The sequence below is a fragment of the Protomyctophum parallelum genome (genome assembly GCF_964188405.1).
Source record: "Protomyctophum parallelum genome assembly, chromosome: 20".
NCBI classification, from domain to species: domain Eukaryota; kingdom Metazoa; phylum Chordata; class Actinopteri; order Myctophiformes; family Myctophidae; genus Protomyctophum; species Protomyctophum parallelum.
Genome location: NC_139718.1, coordinates 21,501,477 through 21,521,201, shown reverse-complemented (window position 1 = coordinate 21,521,201; position 19,725 = coordinate 21,501,477). Strand labels below are relative to the sequence as shown.

Sequence of the window (19,725 nt, the reverse complement as noted above, 5' to 3'; positions counted from 1 at the left end):
GGCTATAGCCCATGGTCCAAAATGATGAAAAACGAGGATATTCTTTTTTTCAAAAATTAAAAAAAAACAATGGGCTATAACCCATCGTTTTTTTAATTTTTTAATTTTTTACAAATCCTCAAAAATGATGAAAAACGGCGTGCTATAGTATGCCGTACGATATGGGCTATAGCCCATGGTCCAAAATGATGAAAAACGAGGATAATATATTTTTCAAAAATTAAAAAAAACAATGGGCTATAACCCATCGTTTTTTTTTTCATTTTTTCATTTTTTCCAAATCCTCAAAAATGATGAAAAACGGCGTGCTATAGTATGCCGTACGATATGGGCTATAGCCCATGGTCCAAAATGATGAAAAACGAGGATATTCTTTTTTTCAAAAATTATAAAAAACAATGGGCTATAACCCATGGTTTTTTTAATTTTTAATTTTTTACAAATCCTCAAAAATGATGAAAAACGGCGTGCTACAGTATAGTATGCCGTACGATATGGGCTATAGCCCATATCCTTGCGGTGTATAGCGGTGTATGAGAATGGGTGTTGCGGAGGATGAGAGCATTCCTCTCATCCTCCGCAACACAATTCATTCTCTATGGCAATAGCACAAACTTTGGCATGCTACTAGTCCTACATACTTACACCTAGCAACCCCATTCTAGCCTACTTAGGTTCATCTTACGGTGGACATGTTTGCCTGAAAAGGAATCTTTGAAATGTTTCATAGTTTTAGAAATATAGTGCTTTCAAATTTGAGACATTTAACATAGGGCTCAATGGCAGCTCTATAGGCACGTCAAAAGTCACTTTCACCTAGAAACTCCATTCACACTTTTTATTATTCAGCTTACTGTGGAGACACATGCTGGAACTTTAATTTATTTTTATGTTTTGTAGTTTTTGAGTTATTTAACTTAAACGGCCAATGCATTCTCTATGGCAATAGCACAAACCTTGGCATGCTACTAGTCCTACATACTTACACCTAGCAACCCCATTCTAGCCTACTTAGGTTCATCTTACGGTGGACATGTTTGCCTGAAAAGGAATCTTTGAAATGTTTCATAGTTTTAGAAATATAGTGCTTTCAAATTTACAATGGGGCTCAATGGCAAAAATGATGAAGAACGGCGTGCTATAGTATGCCGTACGATAATGGGCTATAGCCCATGGTCCAAAATGATGAAAAACGAGGATTAATGTTTTTTTCAAACATTAAAAAAAACAATGGGCTATAACCCATCGTTTTTTTAATTTTTTAATTTTTTACAAATCCTCAAAAATGATGAAAAACGGCGTGCTATAGTATGCCGTACGATATGGGCTATAGCCCATGGTCCAAAATGATGAAAAACGAGGATAATATATTTTTCAAAAATAAAAAAAAACAATGGGCTATAACCCATCGTTTTTTTTCATTTTTTCATTTTTTCCAAATCCTCAAAAATGATGAAAAACGGCGTGCTATAGTATGCCGTACGATATGGGCTATAGCCCATGGTCCAAAATGATGAAAAACGAGGATATTCTTTTTTTCAAAAATTAAAAAAAACAATGGGCTATAACCCATCGTTTTTTTTAATTTTTTAATTTTTTACAAATCCTCAAAAATGATGAAAAACGGCGTGCTACAGTATAGTATGCCGTACGATATGGGCTATAGCCCATATCCTTGCGGTGTATAGCGGTGTATGAGAATGGGTGTTGCGGAGGATGAGAGCATTCCTCTCATCCTCCGCAACACAATGCATTCTCTATGGCAATAGCACAAACTTTGGCATGCTACTAGTCCTACATACTTACACCTAGCAACCCCATTCTAGCCTACTTAGGTTCATCTTACGGTGGACATGTTTGCCTGAAAAGGAATCTTTGAAATGTTTCATAGTTTTAGAAATATAGTGCTTTCAAATTTGAGACATTTAACATAGGGCTCAATGGCAGCTCTATAGGCACGTCAAAAGTCACTTTCACCTAGAAACTCCATTCACACTTTTTATTATTCAGCTTACTGTGGAGACACATGCTGGAACTTTTTTTTATTTTTATGTTTTGTAGTTTTTGAGTTATTTAACTTAAACGGCCAATGCATTCTCTATGGCAATAGCACAAACTTTGGCATGCTACTAGTCCTACATACTTACACCTAGCAACCCCATTCTAGCCTACTTAGGTTCATCTTACGGTGGACATGTTTGCCTGAAAAGGAATCTTTGAAATGTTTCATAGTTTTAGAAATATAGTGCTTTCAAATTTACAATGGGGCTCAATGGCAAAAATGATGAAGAACGGCGTGCTATAGTATGCCGTACGATAATGGGCTATAGCCCATGGTCCAAAATGATGAAAAACGAGGATTAATGTTTTTTTCAAAAATTAAAAAAAACAATGGGCTATATAACCCATCGTTTTTTTATTTTTTTTATTTTTTACAAATCCTCAAAAATGATGAAAAACGGCGTGCTATAGTATGCCGTACGATATGGGCTATAGCCCATGGTCCAAAATGATGAAAAACGAGGATAATATATTTTTCAAAAATTAAAAAAAACAATGGGCTGTAACCCATCGTTTTTTTCATTTTTTCCAAATCCTCAAAAATGATGAAAAACGGCGTGCTATAGTATGCCGTACGATATGGGCTATAGCCCATGGTCCAAAATGATGAAAAACGAGGATATTCTTTTTTTCAAAAATTAAAAAAAACAATGGGCTATAACCCATCGTTTTTTTTAATTTTTAAATTTTTTACAAATCCTCAAAAATGATGAAAAACGGCGTGCTACAGTATAGTATGCCGTACGATATGGGCTATAGCCCATATCCTTGCGGTGTATAGCGGTGTATGAGAATGGGTGTTGCGGAGGATGAGAGCATTCCTCTCATCCTCCGCAACACAATGCATTCTCTATGGCAATAGCACAAACTTTGGCATGCTACTAGTCCTACATACTTACACCTAGCAACCCCATTCTAGCCTACTTAGGTTCATCTTACGGTGGACATGTTTGCCTGAAAAGGAATCTTTGAAATGTTTCATAGTTTTAGAAATATAGTGCTTTCAAATTTACAATGGGGCTCAATGGCAAAAATGATGAAAAACGGCGTGCTATAGTATGCCGTACGATAATGGGCTGTAGCCCATGGTCCAAAATGATGAAAAACGAGGATTAATGTTTTTTTCAAAATTTTTAAAAAACAATGGGCTATAACCCATCGTTTTTTTCATTTTTTCATTTTTTCCAAATCCTCAAAAATGATGAAAAACGGCGTGCTATAGTATGCCGTACGATATGGGCTATAGCCCATGGTCCAAAATGATGAAAAACGAGGATTTTTTTTTTTTCAAAATTCAAAAAACAATGGGCTATAACCCATCGTTTTTTTAATTTTTTAATTTTTTAATTTTTTTCAAATCCTCAAAAATGATGAAAAACGGCGTGCTATAGTATGCCGTACGATATGGGCTATAGCCCATGGTCCAAAATGATGAAAAACGAGGATATTCTTTTTTTCAAAAATTAAAAAAAACAATGGGCTATAACCCATCGTTTTTTTCATTTTTTCATTTTTTTCAAATCCTCAAAAATGATGAAAAACTGCGTGCTACAGTATAGTATGCCGTACGATATGGGTTATAGCCCATATCCTTGCGGTGTATAGCGGTGTATGAGAATGGGTGTTGCGGAGGATGAGAGCATTCCTCTCATCCTCCGCAACACAATGCATTCTCTATGGCAATAGCACAAACTTTGGCATGCTACTAGTCCTACATACTTACACCTAGCAACCCCATTCTAGCCTACTTAGGTTCATCTTACGGTGGACATGTTTGCCTGAAAAGGAATCTTTGAAATGTTTCATAGTTTTAGAAATATAGTGCTTTCAAATTTGAGACATTTAACATAGGGCTCAATGGCAGCTCTATAGGCACGTCAAAAGTCACTTTCACCTAGAAACTCCATTCACACTTTTTATTATTCAGCTTACTGTGGAGACACATGCTGGAACTTTTTTTTATTTTTATGTTTTGTAGTTTTTGAGTTATTTAACTTAAACGGCCAATGCATTCTCTATGGCAATAGCACAAACTTTGGCATGCTACTAGTCCTACATACTTACACCTAGCAACCCCATTCTAGCCTACTTAGGTTCATCTTACGGTGGACATGTTTGCCTGAAAAGGAATCTTTGAAATGTTTCATAGTTTTAGAAATATAGTGCTTTCAAATTTGAGACATTTAACATAGGGCTCAATGGCAGCTCTATAGGCACGTCAAAAGTCACTTTCACCTAGAAACTCCATTCACACTTTTTATTATTCAGCTTACTGTGGAGACACATGCTGGAACTTTTTTTTATTTTTATGTTTTGTAGTTTTTGAGTTATTTAACTTAAACGGCCAATGCATTCTCTATGGCAATAGCACAAACTTTGGCATGCTACTAGTCCTACATACTTACACCTAGCAACCCCATTCTAGCCTACTTAGGTTCATCTTACGGTGGACATGTTTGCCTGAAAAGGAATCTTTGAAATGTTTCATAGTTTTAGAAATATAGTGCTTTCAAATTTACAATGGGGCTCAATGGCAAAAATGATGAAAAACGGCGTGCTATAGTATGCCGTACGATAATGGGCTATAGCCCATGGTCCAAAATGATGAAAAACGAGGATTAATGTTTTTTTCAAAAATTAAAAAAAACAATGGGCTATAACCCATCGTTTTTTTAATTTTTTAATTTTTTACAAATCCTCAAAAATGATGAAAAACGGCGTGCTATAGTATGCCGTACGATATGGGCTATAGCCCATGGTCCAAAATGATGAAAAACGAGGATAATATATTTTTCAAAAATTAAAAAAAACAATGGGCTATAACCCATCGTTTTTTTCATTTTTTCATTTTTTCCAAATCCTCAAAAATGATGAAAAACGGCGTGCTATAGTATGCCGTACGATATGGGCTATAGCCCATGGTCCAAAATGATGAAAAACGAGGATATTCTTTTTTTCAAAAATTAAAAAAAACAATGGGCTATAACCCATGGTTTTTTTTAATTTTTTAATTTTTTACAAATCCTCAAAAATGATGAAAAACGGCGTGCTACAGTATAGTATGCCGTACGATATGGGCTATAGCCCATATCCTTGCGGTGTATAGCGGTGTATGAGAATGGGTGTTGCGGAGGATGAGAGCATTCCTCTCATCCTCCGCAACACAATGCATTCTCTATGGCAATAGCACAAACTTTGGCATGCTACTAGTCCTACATACTTACACCTAGCAACCCCATTCTAGCCTACTTAGGTTCATCTTACGGTGGACATGTTTGCCTGAAAAGGAATCTTTGAAATGTTTCATAGTTTTAGAAATATAGTGCTTTCAAATTTGAGACATTTAACATAGGGCTCAATGGCAGCTCTATAGGCACGTCAAAAGTCACTTTCACCTAGAAACTCCATTCACACTTTTTATTATTCAGCTTACTGTGGAGACACATGCTGGAACTTTTTTTTATTTTTATGTTTTGTAGTTTTTGAGTTATTTAACTTAAACGGCCAATGCATTCTCTATGGCAATAGCACAAACTTTGGCATGCTACTAGTCCTACATACTTACACCTAGCAACCCCATTCTAGCCTACTTAGGTTCATCTTACGGTGGACATGTTTGCCTGAAAAGGAATCTTTGAAATGTTTCATAGTTTTAGAAATATAGTGCTTTCAAATTTACAATGGGGCTCAATGGCAAAAATGATGAAAAACGGCGTGCTATAGTATGCCGTACGATAATGGGCTATAGCCCTTGGTCCAAAATGATGAAAAACGAGGATTAATGTTTTTTTCAAAAATTAAAAAAAAACAATGGGCTATAACCCATCGTTTTTTTAATTTTTTAATTTTTTACAAATCCTCAAAAATGATGAAAAACGGCGTGCTATAGTATGCCGTACGATATGGGCTATAGCCCATGGTCCAAAATGATGAAAAACGAGGATAATATATTTTTCAAAAATTAAAAAAAACAATGGGCTATAACCCATCGTTTTTTTCATTTTTTCATTTTTTCCAAATCCTCAAAAATGATGAAAAACGGCGTGCTATAGTATGCCGTACGATATGGGCTATAGCCCATGGTCCAAAATGATGAAAAACGAGGATATTCTTTTTTTCAAAAATTAAAAAAAACAATGGGCTATAACCCATCGTTTTTTTTAATTTTTTAATTTTTTACAAATCCTCAAAAATGATGAAAAACGGCGTGCTACAGTATAGTATGCCGTACGATATGGGCTATAGCCCATATCCTTGCGGTGTATAGCGGTGTATGAGAATGGGTGTTGCGGAGGATGAGAGCATTCCTCTCATCCTCCGCAACACAATGCATTCTCTATGGCAATAGCACAAACTTTGGCATGCTACTAGTCCTACATACTTACACCTAGCAACCCCATTCTAGCCTACTTAGGTTCATCTTACGGTGGACATGTTTGCCTGAAAAGGAATCTTTGAAATGTTTCATAGTTTTAGAAATATAGTGCTTTCAAATTTACAATGGGGCTCAATGGCAAAAATGATGAAAAACGGCGTGCTATAGTATGCCGTACGATATTGGGCTATAGCCCATGGTCCAAAATGATGAAAAACGAGGATTAATGTTTTTTTCAAAAATTAAAAAAAACAATGGGCTATAACCCATCGTTTTTTTCATTTTTTCATTTTTTTCAAATCCTCAAAAATGATGAAAAACGGCGTGCTATAGTATGCCGTACGATATGGGCTATAGACCATGGTCCAAAATGATGAAAAACGAGGATATTATTTTTTTCAAAAATTAAAAAAAACAATGGGCTATAACCCATCGTTTTTTTTTCATTTTTTCCAAATCCTCAAAAATGATGAAAAACGGCGTGCTACAGTATAGTATGCCGTACGATATGGGCTATAGCCCATATCCTTGCGGTGTATAGCGGTGTATGAGAATGGGTGTTGCGGAGGATGAGAGCATTCCTCTCATCCTCCGCAACACAATGCATTCTCTATGGCAATAGCACAAACTTTGGCATGCTACTAGTCCTACATAGTACTTAAACCTACCAACCCCATTCTAGCCTACTTAGGTTCATCTTACGGTGGACATGTTTGCCTGAAAATGAATCTTTTAAAGGTGTCATAGTTTTAGAAAAATAGTGCTTTCAAATTTGAGAAATTTACAATGGGGCTCAATGGCAGACACTGGCACGTCAAAAAAGCACTTTCACGATAAATGCTTTTATGTGATGTATTCCCATGCTTTTGTTCTTGCTTAAATGTAAGTCGCTCTGGATTAAGAGCGTCTGCTAAATGCCTAAATTGTAAATTGTAAATTGCACCAAGAAACCCCATTCAAACCTACTTAGGTTCATCTTACGGTGGACATGTTTGCCTGAAAAGGAATCTTTGAAATGTTTCATTGTTTTAGAAATATTGTGCTTTCAAATTTAAGACATTTATAGGCAGATAGTGGCACGTCAACAAATCACTTTCACCTAGAAACTCCATTCACACTTTGTAAAATTCAGCTTACTGTGGAGACACATGCTGGAACTTTTTACTTTGAAATGTTTTGTAGTTTCTGAGTTATTTAACTTAAACGGCCAATGCATTCTCTATGGCAATAGCACAAACTTTGGCATGCTACTAGTCCTATACATACTTACACCTAGAAACCCCATTCAAACCTATTTAGGTTAATCTTACAGTGGACATGTTTGCCTGAAAAGGAATCTTTGAAATGTTTCATAGTTTTAGAAATATAGTGCTTTTAAATTTGAGAATGTATAATGGGGCTCAATGGCAGCTCAAAAAATCACTTTCACCTAGAAACCTTTCAAATTTGAGAAATGTATAATGGCCGGGGGTCAATGGCAGATAAACTCAAAATTGCTTATGTCAAAGTACTTTCCACCACTGATTACCACCAGGTGGCATGCAAGACTAGTAAGACCATTGTAAAGCAAAAAAAAACAAAAAACACATCTATTTCCAAATATTTATTCTTAGCTGAAAATATTTCTACACTTGTCTTTTACTGTAAAACCATTGTTAATTGGACATAGTTTATACATAGTCTGTACAGTAAACACCATTATGCTTTAAAGCTGAAAATTGTTGTGTAAATTAACCACAGTACAGATAATCAGCTTGAACTCGGCTGCACGCAGTCTGAACTACAAGACTCAGGAATCCTCAGCATCATCATCTTAATGAAATCCTCATAAAACTTGAAGCAGCGTAAAAGCACAGGCCTTAAAAGATCCAGTTCTACGCCAACCATCTACTTGGGGATGATGATTTATTTCCTCCATTTTAATAAATGGGGGCAATGGCAACACAACTCAATCAACAATCACCTGGTAAAAAAAAGAAATTACAAACACGTCCTTTGGCCAAAAGGTGATTTCAATTTGCTCATAATTCTGAAAATAGGCTCCCAATGCAAAGCATCTTTCAATGCCACATTGAGGGTCTACAGTATGTATGCGTATATGGCATACGTATACATTGTTTCCAATAATACATGTAGCCTCATAAATATGTCTATTTAAATCAGGTGCTGAAAAAGCAGTCACTGATGGACATGTGTGTATGGGTGAATAATATCAAACTGCAGTCAGACATGATGTTAGGGGTGGTCATTAGTGGTCAGGAGCCCATTTGTTACTGCAGCATGTATAAATACCTCCCTGTAATGACAACAAGCGTGGTAACCAGGATACTGTAACTAGAGCCAGTGTGACCCTTAAACAACCCACTACCTCCGCCTGAGATATGATCCTGAGACATGCTACCTCACACAAATACTGAGCGTGGTTTAACACAGCTGACAGGTGGAAATAGGATGACATAAATCCTGGGCATTGCATTTAAATTACTTTGTGTTCCCAGATTTAAACTGACAACCTCTCCCCGTCTCTTCTCTATATTCACCAGGCCTCGCTATGGCACATGGACGTAACCATAGAATGCTTTTGGGGGAAAAACAGCCAAGATCAACTAGCTTATCCGTTCAAAATGTTCATGGAAGAGGAAAGCATAATATTAGTTAAAAACCAGTCTCTTTCAGGTGTTACCAAGTCTGTTGATAACCATACAATACTGTAGGCCACTGCAATCACAGTAAAGCAGAAATAAAGGATACATGTTGAATGCAAAGTAGATTCAGCATAGATTTTCATATTTCATATTAAAAATACATCCATTAGATCAGATTTTGAAGATAACATTTAGGCACTTAATGCAGGCAAGCCAATAAGTGAAGGTGTCTTGCCCAATAAATACAGCACTCATTTTTTATAAGGTTGTTCAATTTCTTCCAACAAAACTCAGTTTAGAAACGTCATGAAAAAAATATATGAATATAAAATCAGTTTTCCAGTTCTACCCAAACCCTGCTTAACGTTCTTTTTTACTTTACATTGAAGTCAATCTTGACCAAAACTGAACATAATCCTTCAGTTCAGATTTACTTTTTAAATCGCCAATAGATAGCTTCAATTTTATTAAAAATTATAAAACTCAAGTACATAACACTGGTACCTAGGCTGTAGCGATTTTCTTTTTTTTTAAATGGATTACTAGTGCATCGTGTCTCACCTCGCATGCTCACGGATAGGCCTAGTGTTGTTAACCAGTTGAACCCTAGAGTCATTGAGTCACTATTCTAGGGGCCAAAAATAGCCAAAAATAGCTACAAGCTCACAACACGTTGAGAGCTTGTAGATCGCTCTTTTTTCCCCCTATACATCAAATCTCTATGGCAAACGTAGCCGGACCAAGTACAGAGCCGATCCCAGTCAACTAAGTATAGAGGGTTTAAGTGGTTAAAGGGACAATTTTTTTAACTTAAGTTGTATGAAGTAGGCCTACTTGTCATTAATAATATACTGGTTGCAACTGTATTAATTGACTGCCTGAGTCCCATGGTGGGACTCGTGGGAGTTCTGCTCTGGTATTGGTGAATATTAACACTTAGCCCGCTAGCATTTATTGAAAAATTTGGATCTAATTCACGCCAGCATTTTTGCCAGTTGAGCCCTTATTTTGAAAAGCCACATTTCCAGACTTCCCGAAGTAGTATTATCCTAGTAAGCTCAACGGAGCCTGGACAGGCCTTGTTTACAAGATCGATCTATGTTGGTGCACAGGAGAGGTCGGCTCTGTGCCGTCAAAGAAAGGTTTTGACCAAAAATGCCATCTGGGACAAGGAATAGGAGACACAGGCGATTGAAAGAAACAGATTATTATTATTATGGCGATGACGATCTAAGATGGGCGATCCAGTAGCGGGAGAACAACATAGCTAGCTAACCAGCTAACGTAAGTAGCATTATGGCTTGATAGATCGAATGCACTGTAAAAGCGCAATTGCCATTAATCAACGGCAATGGCGGTAAGCGTAGTATTAAAAAAATAGGCTTCAATTGACCTATATCTACAGCAATGGCACTGAAAGAATTAAGTAGTTCCGGTCATTTTGTGGGGGGCACTGGGGTCACTCATTTAAAGAAAATGAATCCACATAACTAACGTCATTTGTATTGTTGACCTATTTCTAAAATATTAGCGTAACTTTCGTTCAACTTTGACCCCTCTATCACATGGAGCTATTTTTGGGCGTAGTGACACATAGTTCTGTGTGATAGAGGGGTAAATAGAGGGGTAAAAATGAACGAAAGTTGCGCTAATATTTTAGAAATAGGTCAACAATACAAATTTTAAGTTAGTTTTGTGGATTTCTTTTAATCTCGTTTAATCTCGACCGCAGTCGAAAAATGTAGATGATTATGTTTAATAAGTGACCCCCACAAAATGACCAGAAAACCAAAACCAGAGCAGAACTCCCACCACAGGACTCAGGTAATCAATTAATACTTGCAACCACTATATTAATGTCAAGTATTTCATACAACTCTGAACTATCCCTTTAAGGCACAATAACACAGCCACATCAATACGCTGAACCAAAATATTGAGTCATTAGACCAACTGTCATTTATGAAATACATGGTGATGCTAAAACAAACAATGTGTTGGTAAAATGTGTTGTGGGGATTTCCAATTCTTTGGTGATGACCTGACACGGCTACTGAAACTCAAGTAGCCATTTATGTGCACTACAAAATCACACATACTCATACTGTAGCCAAGTGTCTCTTTGGTGACATTGTCCTAGAGCTTATGGCATAAACAGGGGGATTTTAGATCTACCTAATCAACGTTTAAGTCATTGTGTAAAGATAAAAACATATCAACAAAGGGTAAGTTAAATACAGGGCCTAAGGACAAGTCCCCATTTGTACCAACTGGGGATCGGGTGGTACAGTTATGGGTCTAATAAGACAAGATAAACCTTCATATGAGTCACATTTTTGGATATGATATATCCAACCATCATTGTCTTTTAAAGAAAAACTCCTTCATAAGAAAAAAAAAAAAAAAACAGTAATCAGTAACATATTCATCTTAAAAAAAAGAAAGAAAAACACTTCAAATTGCTTCTGATACATAATAATCATAATATAGATTTTTCTTTTTTTTACTGCAGCTTTACCATAGTTCATTATTTACAATAAGGTACTGAAAAAGTGCTGGGCTTCAAATAGCAATGTCATGTAAAAACCACAGTGAAACATAATACTGTTAAGAGAGGGGCATAGAAAAGTCTTTATGCTCCTTCAGGTGGCAGTGCTCTTTCACTGTACATCCATAAATTATGGTTCCGTAAGTCATGCCCCCTTTAATACTCAAAGAAGGCTGGGGTCCGACAAAGAACGACCGCCACGCTGGGTCTGATGTCTACCTTTGTATCACCACAATGCAGTTTGGCAATTAGCTTAGAGGGAATTCCACTGTATGGCCTTTCGTGTCAACAGTGTAAACTGGGGGAGGCGGGTAGGACAGAACCTTAGATGAGCCTGGAGTTACGGAGAAACTGGATGAGAACCTTGTAGATGAAGACGTACTGAGAGATGGTCTGCACCATCATCATCCTCTGCTGACGGAGCATGCTCAGAACCGTCGGGACGTCCAGCATCTGAAGCGGAGATACAGACATTTTGTGTGAAGGTTGGGGTAGCAATACTTAGGACAATGGTTCTCAACCCTGGGGGTCCTTGAGGGGGTTGTTAATATAGCATCAAAAGTAGTCTAACCACTACCACTTTAACCCTATATACATCGGCTATTGAAAAAAGCCCATCTACAAGGTTACTTTGACAAATTATAAAAAATGTGGAATATATTTTAACAAATCTTGTATGGTGGTCCTGGACTTCCTGGCACAGGTCCACAGCTAAATGCATGTAAATATGGTAGTCTTTGATATGATTTTTTATTTTTATTTTTTAAGTTTGAAGCCACTGAATTAGGAGCAAGTCACTTAACAGTTTCTATACTCCGGAATCTTTCAAAATAAAGGCGCTAGAGCTCCCAGCAGATGAGGCAGATTTTACTCTGAAATGCCCCACCTTCCATTTCCCCCCAAAACCGGGAGGTATAATGTTCCATTACTACCTCACATTGTCATATCTGATCTTTCTTTAGAAGTGTAAATATTCCAAATGAGATGCTTGGTTAAGTCTGAAATTAGGACAGAACAGAGCAAGGTGTTACCTAGCAATTGGAGCTGTCAGAAGAAATAGATTTTAGCGATCAGGTTTTATACCATTAAAAAAGACCTGAAAGTGTCCCCAGACGTCCTGGGCCCCCTACGGGTGTAATTATAAAGACGTCCAGGGACGCTTTCAGCAAGGTACTTTAACTTCCAGATAGCAGATAAATGGAACTCCTAGTGTTATAGTATTCTAAACACAGATCTGTTCCCAATATCAAAAGATGTTCACAGGGGTAATTTCTCAAGATTTACACATGTGGGGTAGACAGTAGTAGATATTGGCCTTTATGAAGCTGTGTGATAGTTACGTTAACCACTTTCAACCTGGTGTCCCTAGCTCACATACAAGTTCACAACTTGTCGCATCGAGCTTGGAAGTATAGATAGGGCTTAATGTTATTATGAAATAACAAAAACATACTAAAATTTAGTAAATTTACAAAAAAATGTAGTCAACTGAAATAAAAATAAAAACGAGGTTTTACACAAGAAAAAGATAACTTAGGAAACTGTATTATTTGTTCACAAAACAAATGAAAACGAAATCATAGTCCTCAGTTTACCTATTCCACAATGTTTTGACCTTTTTGAAAAGTCCCATATTAAAATTTAAATTTAAAACGTCCCTGACAAATTACAATTAAAAATTTAAACGAACTAAAAACTAAACAAACCAATCCCACAAAATAAACTAACAACCCCACTTTAAAACGTATAATAAAATAAAATAGAAATAAAACCAAATGAAAAAAATAAAAACTTGAATAACCTTGACTGGGCGATAAGTTGTTAAACAGTGCACTGTTCAGATAGGTTACCTCGTTGTGCTCTAGACAAGCGATCATGGTCTCAGACAGGACGACCACTCCGGTCCTGCCCACTCCAGCGCTACAGTGGACCAGCACAGGTAGGTTGGTGTTCTTTGGGTCACTGATGCTGTTGGTGTGTCTCCTCACTGACTGGATCTCTTCCAGGTAGGCTGGGAAAAGGACACCACATCATTAATTTCACCATAGGTTTAATTCTAAACTAATAACTTAAACCCTGCAGGCTTTGTTGACCAGGTTACCTCTAAGGCTCTTATACTTATTCCCTCTACACTCAATTTCTTCACCAAAAATAGTGGATCTAAATGCTAGGTTTCAAGTGGCTAAGTAAATACTTACAGCAGGCCTCCACCTCACACATAATTGTACTTGACCCACAAATGTACACCAACAGTATTCAGCTACTGTAGTGTAGGGCATTAACATAATAATCGAATAGTCGACTAGCAAAACACTAGTCGACACTTAATTGACATCCGATTATTCGCTAATATTATTTATAATAAATAAAAAATTCTACAGCAGACATGCAGGCATGCAGCTGTGAGCTCTGTTGTTTTGTTGGTAGTTCGCCAACTTCAGTACTAATCCATTCCTGACTGATTGTTTTCATATCATATACAAGCCTACTGTACGTGGGTTTTGCCGTCACCCTCACTCGTGTAGGGGCGGCGGACTGGTGGCACTAGCAGCATTCAAGACAGTTTTTCTTTGGGAAAAGCATAATGTGATATGCCTCATAGGCTCATACGCTCAATGGGGACAACTACAGTGTGTAAATACTTTTACTATTGGTGAGTTTATTACTGTAGTTTGTTCAACAAGTTAGATTGGAGACGTGTCGTCGTGTCGTCCGGTACAGTAAAGTATAGCAGGAGTTCCTCCTCCCTCTGCCCAATATTATCCAGTTTGGTGACAGTCAAACTACAGTAGCTCTTGCCGTGATTGCATGTTTCTTCATGCTTATCCAACAAAAAAACAAAATGCCGCACGATCATAGTTATAATAGTCGCGATGAAGTTAAGTACCGGTAGTTGATCATCTTCATAGCCTGGCAGCCTGCTAGCTAGCAAACCTAGTATGTAATCATAACCTCCTCCTAGCTTGTAGCTCCTTCTAAAAACCAAAGGAACTGTGGTTGTAACTTGTTGTTGAACATTTAGGGTTGTATGAAAAAACCTTGCATGGTTCATTCCTCCTCCTCCTCCCCGCTCCAGTCTCCAAACATTGTGAACAACTTAACATGCTATGCTGCTCCGTAGAACGGTCTTGCGCATCAAAAATAGCAGATCTACAAGCTCACAACGTGTCCATCCATGAGTCATTGTGGACTTTGTGAAACAGCTGAGCTAATTTCGGCCAATCAGAGCGGCCTTCAGCGTAATCTAGTAAGAGAGTGGCGACACTCGTGTTGACTCCCACTGTAACAATGGAATGCGGAAGTGCTCATTCTATCTCAATGGGATAGTTCCAATGTTTGGAACTATAGCCCATAGGTGTCGCCACTCTCTTAGTACTATTCCACTCGGCCTGCATTCACCGGCTCTGTTTTGCTACACTCGCTGGCTGTTTCAGAACACGATGTTTTAATGCTTGATTGGATGGAATAAATATCATATTTTACCACCGACTAATCGACAATAAATCGATTTTGATGGTATTCGAGTCGACTATCAAAAATCACGTTTGGTTAATGCCCTAGTGTAGTGGTGTATTCAATTAATCGATATGGAAATATATCTATGGACAATCCGGACGATAGGTGAATCGATCGATAGGCTGATGTATCGATACACCAATAAGCGGCATGGATTTTCTGGGTGACGCATTGTTGCCAAACGTACCTCTGTTTAACATTATCAAAGCCCCCCTTGCACGTTGCAATGCACTCCCTTCTCAGACCCCTTGTTAGGATGTTTAGACATTTATTTTAATTTAAAGATCTCTGTGGACCTGAAAATGCTTTATTGTATTTGTGCAACATGGTCATTATTTTGAATAAACGTTTAATCGAGATATATCAATATATATCGTATCGCGGCCTCTGTATCGTGATACATATCTATCGTGAGATTGCAAGCAATATCCACCACTACTGTAGTGTATTGTTCACTATGGAATTACTAGTTAATGATTTTCTTTTTACATAACGAGATTCCAGACAAATGACTGAAAAAGATTTTCATTATTTCACTGATTAGAAAATACTGTATTAGATTTTTCGTATCTTTTCTATATAAAATAAATAATGTCGAATGACAGTGTCACGCATCATAAATATAAGATCTACAAGCTTCAAGCTTTATGGTTTAAGTCACAATCTCAGGTCACCCTGTGCAACTTTCATTTTCGCAGTACTTTTGGTGATACCAGTTAAAGCTGCCAACTGGTAGTATAAGTTATAACTGCAATTCCCAGAAGTCTCTCCAGAAGCAATGCCCCTTAATACAAATACAGCATGGTTTGGTTTGTTTTCAAATCAGATCTGTCCAAACCTCATGCAAATCGATACACATGATCTCTGTAGTCAAGTGATCAAGACGTATCAGTCAGATGTTTCACATTACATTCCGAATGGCTAAACCCCACCCCAAAAGCCATTTCAATCCAAATAGTTTAGCAAATGTTGCTAAGGATGGCAAGCTTTTAACACTTCATAACTGTCAACGTTATTTTACATGGCTGTGTTGTTGAACACATACACAGCTTAACCTGACCCACCCAGGTGATGGCAATAATACTAATCTCTGTAGTCTTACCGTGCATTACATGAAAACTCCTGTCGGACGGTCGTTAAAGTTGGATTGAGTTGGATACGGTTTCTCCCTCTAACATTTCCTCCCATTTCTAGTTTATTGAAATAATGTCATGAACATTTGTCCAGTGCATAGCCTACAGCAGGCCTTGTTGACTAGATTTAGAAGAAATTTTGAAGCTCTTGCTACTGAAATGAATGATTATATATTTATATGGAGAAATCCCGTAATTTGACACGTAGTCCGCCAGAAACGTAGTAACCGTAGAATTACTTTTGTCTGGCAGCCCGCCAGAACCGTAGTCTACGTTTGCTAGGCTTTATATTCTTTAATCCGTGATTTGATCGAATCGTTAGCTGCCACTCGTTAGCATCACAGTGTAAGTGGGACAGTGGCCATTTTGAAGATGCGCGCGCATCCACTTGCACTATGTGCTGCTTTCAATGGTCTGCATCTCCAAATCGGCGTTTCTGGTGAAACCAAGGTTTTTCAACGGCCGACAGCAGGTGCTGTGATACTCGCGGTTGGGTTTTTTCTGCACCGAGCGAGAGAACAACCGGTCAAGACACCACACACAGCATTATGTCATCCTAACACCCGGTTACGGATATTTGGCTTTTCAAAATAGAGGTTGAAAGGGAAAAAACCTTGGCAATGCGCGATAAATAGATTATTTAATCCAACTGAAGGACAGCTTGGACTGGGTGGGGTTTAGCCAAGGGCTAATTGGCATCCAAAGGTTGTGGGAGTCATTAACGCAGCATCCGATTGCTCTGAAACACTCCCACCAGTCCAAGGAGGAACTGACACCCTGAATTGTTTTAATCGGCCACATGGTAGCGCTATAATAAACAGCCCTGGGTAGGCACAACGCTGGGTAGGCAAACCTGGCCTGGTGGGGATCTGCGCTCAGAGGAGCTCACTTTTCCAGTTAAAAATCAAATCTATAGGTATCGAGATGTTCTCCAACTACTCCTACTACTCACAGAGAAAGCCCTTGAAGTCCTCAGGACAGCCATGGTCGGGCCAGTCTGTGTATTGCAGGTGCCAAACAGTCCTCTCTTGGCCAGTCAGAAGGTGTTTAATTTTTAGCCCCGTGGTGGCGTAGCAACCCGAGTCCGTCCGGAACCGCGTAGTGATCTTAAAGCGGCCGTATGTCACGGTGTTGTGTCGCGAGCCAAGGCGGGGCCAGTATCGGAAGCTCTTCTCTCGCCCTCCCTCCTGGGGTGACAGGAGAAAACGTTAGAGACTAGTCAGGACTGAGACACAAAAGCATGTAAGCATCTAAATAAGTTACAAAGCCACATGCCCATCCTGGTGAAAAGGAACAAGAACCCACCTCTTCAGCGGTAACCATGGCAATGATGGAGACACCCTGTTCCCATACCATCTGCCAGAAATCCTGACACGTGTTGGACAGGGGACCCTGCGAGGCGATGTAGCTCCACTCATGTCCACCAACTGTTATCTACATTAAATTAGGAAGAGAGAGAGAGAGTTAATGTCCCTTTCCTGTTTGCAAAGCAGGTGTTCTTACCTGTGATTTCTAGCTAAATGGAATTGTGCATGTCACTGACTACTTAGCACATACATTCCAGGTTATCAAGGGGACAATGATTTCATACAACACTGAGCCTATTTGAGAGATGAACATTTACAAGGATCAAATCGTAACAGCTCTTTTTGCTCCAGCAAGAAGTAGCCAAGCAGTTAATTGCTAGCCTATAATGATTTACTAAATAAGAACTTAATTTGACCAGAAACAGCATGATACTTGTCATTATTCCAAAATGGACCAATGGCTTAATGTGTTTTAGATATTGTAGAGCTATGAATAGTGGAATCATCTCAATAGCCTGCCTAATGAGATTAAATTTAATAGCTATGAGTCGGATCCAGGCATACTGCTAGCAAAGGGTGGCTTTCTATGACTCCTGCCACTGTCATTAACAAACTGAGCCGTGGTGACGGATTGTTTTTCAGCAGCAAGTGTTTTGCCCATAGCTGGAGTAATTATCCATGCAATTACAACGGTATGCATCAGTGAGCAAACCCGGTGAAGCCTTGGAGGCAAAACAATGTATTGACTGTAGCTTGAAAGAAATATCAAAGATAGAAATACTGGAACAGGTCTGACGCCTTTTATTGCTGAATGTCTGGAAGCGGTGGGAAGACATACATAAATTATTGAGTATAGCTCTCCTTCCTGTTGCTGCAGTAAATGTCAGTTCATGTCTCAGTCATTAATACATTTTATCAAGGTATAGCTCGCACAACTCCAAACCATCTCAAACTCAGTCATTAATACAACCTCAAATGGTGTGGTGGAAGCAGTGGGATTATACAGATTATACAGTATGGCATATGATTTCCTTCTTTCACTTTAACGTGGAAGCTGTCCAACATCAAGGAGCACTGTACTGAAGCATGTGCTGCGTCACATTTTAACAGTCAACACCAGCATACAGTTATGCTGAAATAAGCAACCTCTGGAGTCACAGATTAAGTCACAAACATATGTAACACTAACAATATGCTGAAATTAGCAACCTCTGGAGTCACAGATGAAGTCACAAACATATACAACACTAACAATATACTGAAATAAGCAACCTCTGAAGTTACAGTAGACGATAGGTCATGATTGTCAATGTAACACTGATTCATTCACCTGCTCAACGTAAATTTGTTTTGTGCTAGAAATTAAATTAACATCATGCTATAAATACATAATTGGCAGTAATGTTATTTGGGACTGCTGAAAACTCAAATTTGTTTCTTATAATTACATAGCCTAGTTATATCGAACAGGGCGGTGGGGTGGATCAGACTTGTTATTAAAAGCATGTGCATCTTACTCTGATATGGGAAGCGTTAATGTAGCCCGTGTTGTTCTCCTTAGTAGGAACCAGCTCCACCCGTGTGTCGTCATAAGGCAGGACATCTTGGAATCGGTTCCTCTCGCCGCTCTCAGGCAGCTGGGCAATGGTGCAATCCCCTGACGGACGGCGCTTGGGGATCTGCTCGTACTCTGTAAACACCATGCCTTGCTCCATGCGCTGCTCCAGCACCTTACACTGATAAGCATTAAGCACATACAATGAAACAATGGCACATACAAATCAGAGCCCTCACAGGGAAGGAAACACTGCATGTGAGCAGGAAAGACTGAGTTTGGATAAAGCTTTTTAACAATTTACCAATGTGATCAAGATGTATAGCTTCTTTGCAATAACAAAAGTAAAAGTCTACTTTATACTATCAAAAGTACAAAGAATCAAGTCCAACAAGGCTAACCTGTTCAGCGGTCTTTAAAACACAACAGTGTCAAGAGTGATTATTTTATGTGTCGTTCACAACAAAACCTCAGACGCCAAACCTTTGCTGCCAGTAGTGTTCACATGAATCAGTTAAAAGCTCAAATGCTTTAAATACGCGATGCAAATTCATTTACAATTCTGCATAATAATGCAAAGAATAA

At 38.3% G+C, this 19,725-nt stretch overlaps 1 protein-coding gene across 4 annotated transcripts in view; it reads right to left on the bottom strand.

The window, feature by feature from the left end:
• Positions 1 to 8,324: 8,324 nt before the first annotated feature.
• ptpn21 (protein tyrosine phosphatase non-receptor type 21) overlaps positions 8,325 to 19,725 on the bottom strand; it is a 33,056-nt gene continuing 21,655 nt past the window's right edge. For all 4 annotated transcript variants that reach the window (XM_083792017.1, XM_083792018.1, XM_083792016.1 and 1 more), the window contains 5 exons: positions 19,103 to 19,321; positions 17,584 to 17,712; positions 17,231 to 17,465; positions 13,480 to 13,640; positions 8,325 to 12,082 (listed from right to left, as the gene is read on the bottom strand). In XM_083792017.1, the coding sequence (XP_083648143.1) occupies positions 11,954 to 12,082; positions 13,480 to 13,640; positions 17,231 to 17,465; positions 17,584 to 17,712; positions 19,103 to 19,321 (873 nt within the window). In that variant the 3' untranslated portion in view covers positions 8,325 to 11,953. The remainder of the gene's footprint in view (positions 12,083 to 13,479; positions 13,641 to 17,230; positions 17,466 to 17,583; positions 17,713 to 19,102; positions 19,322 to 19,725) is intronic.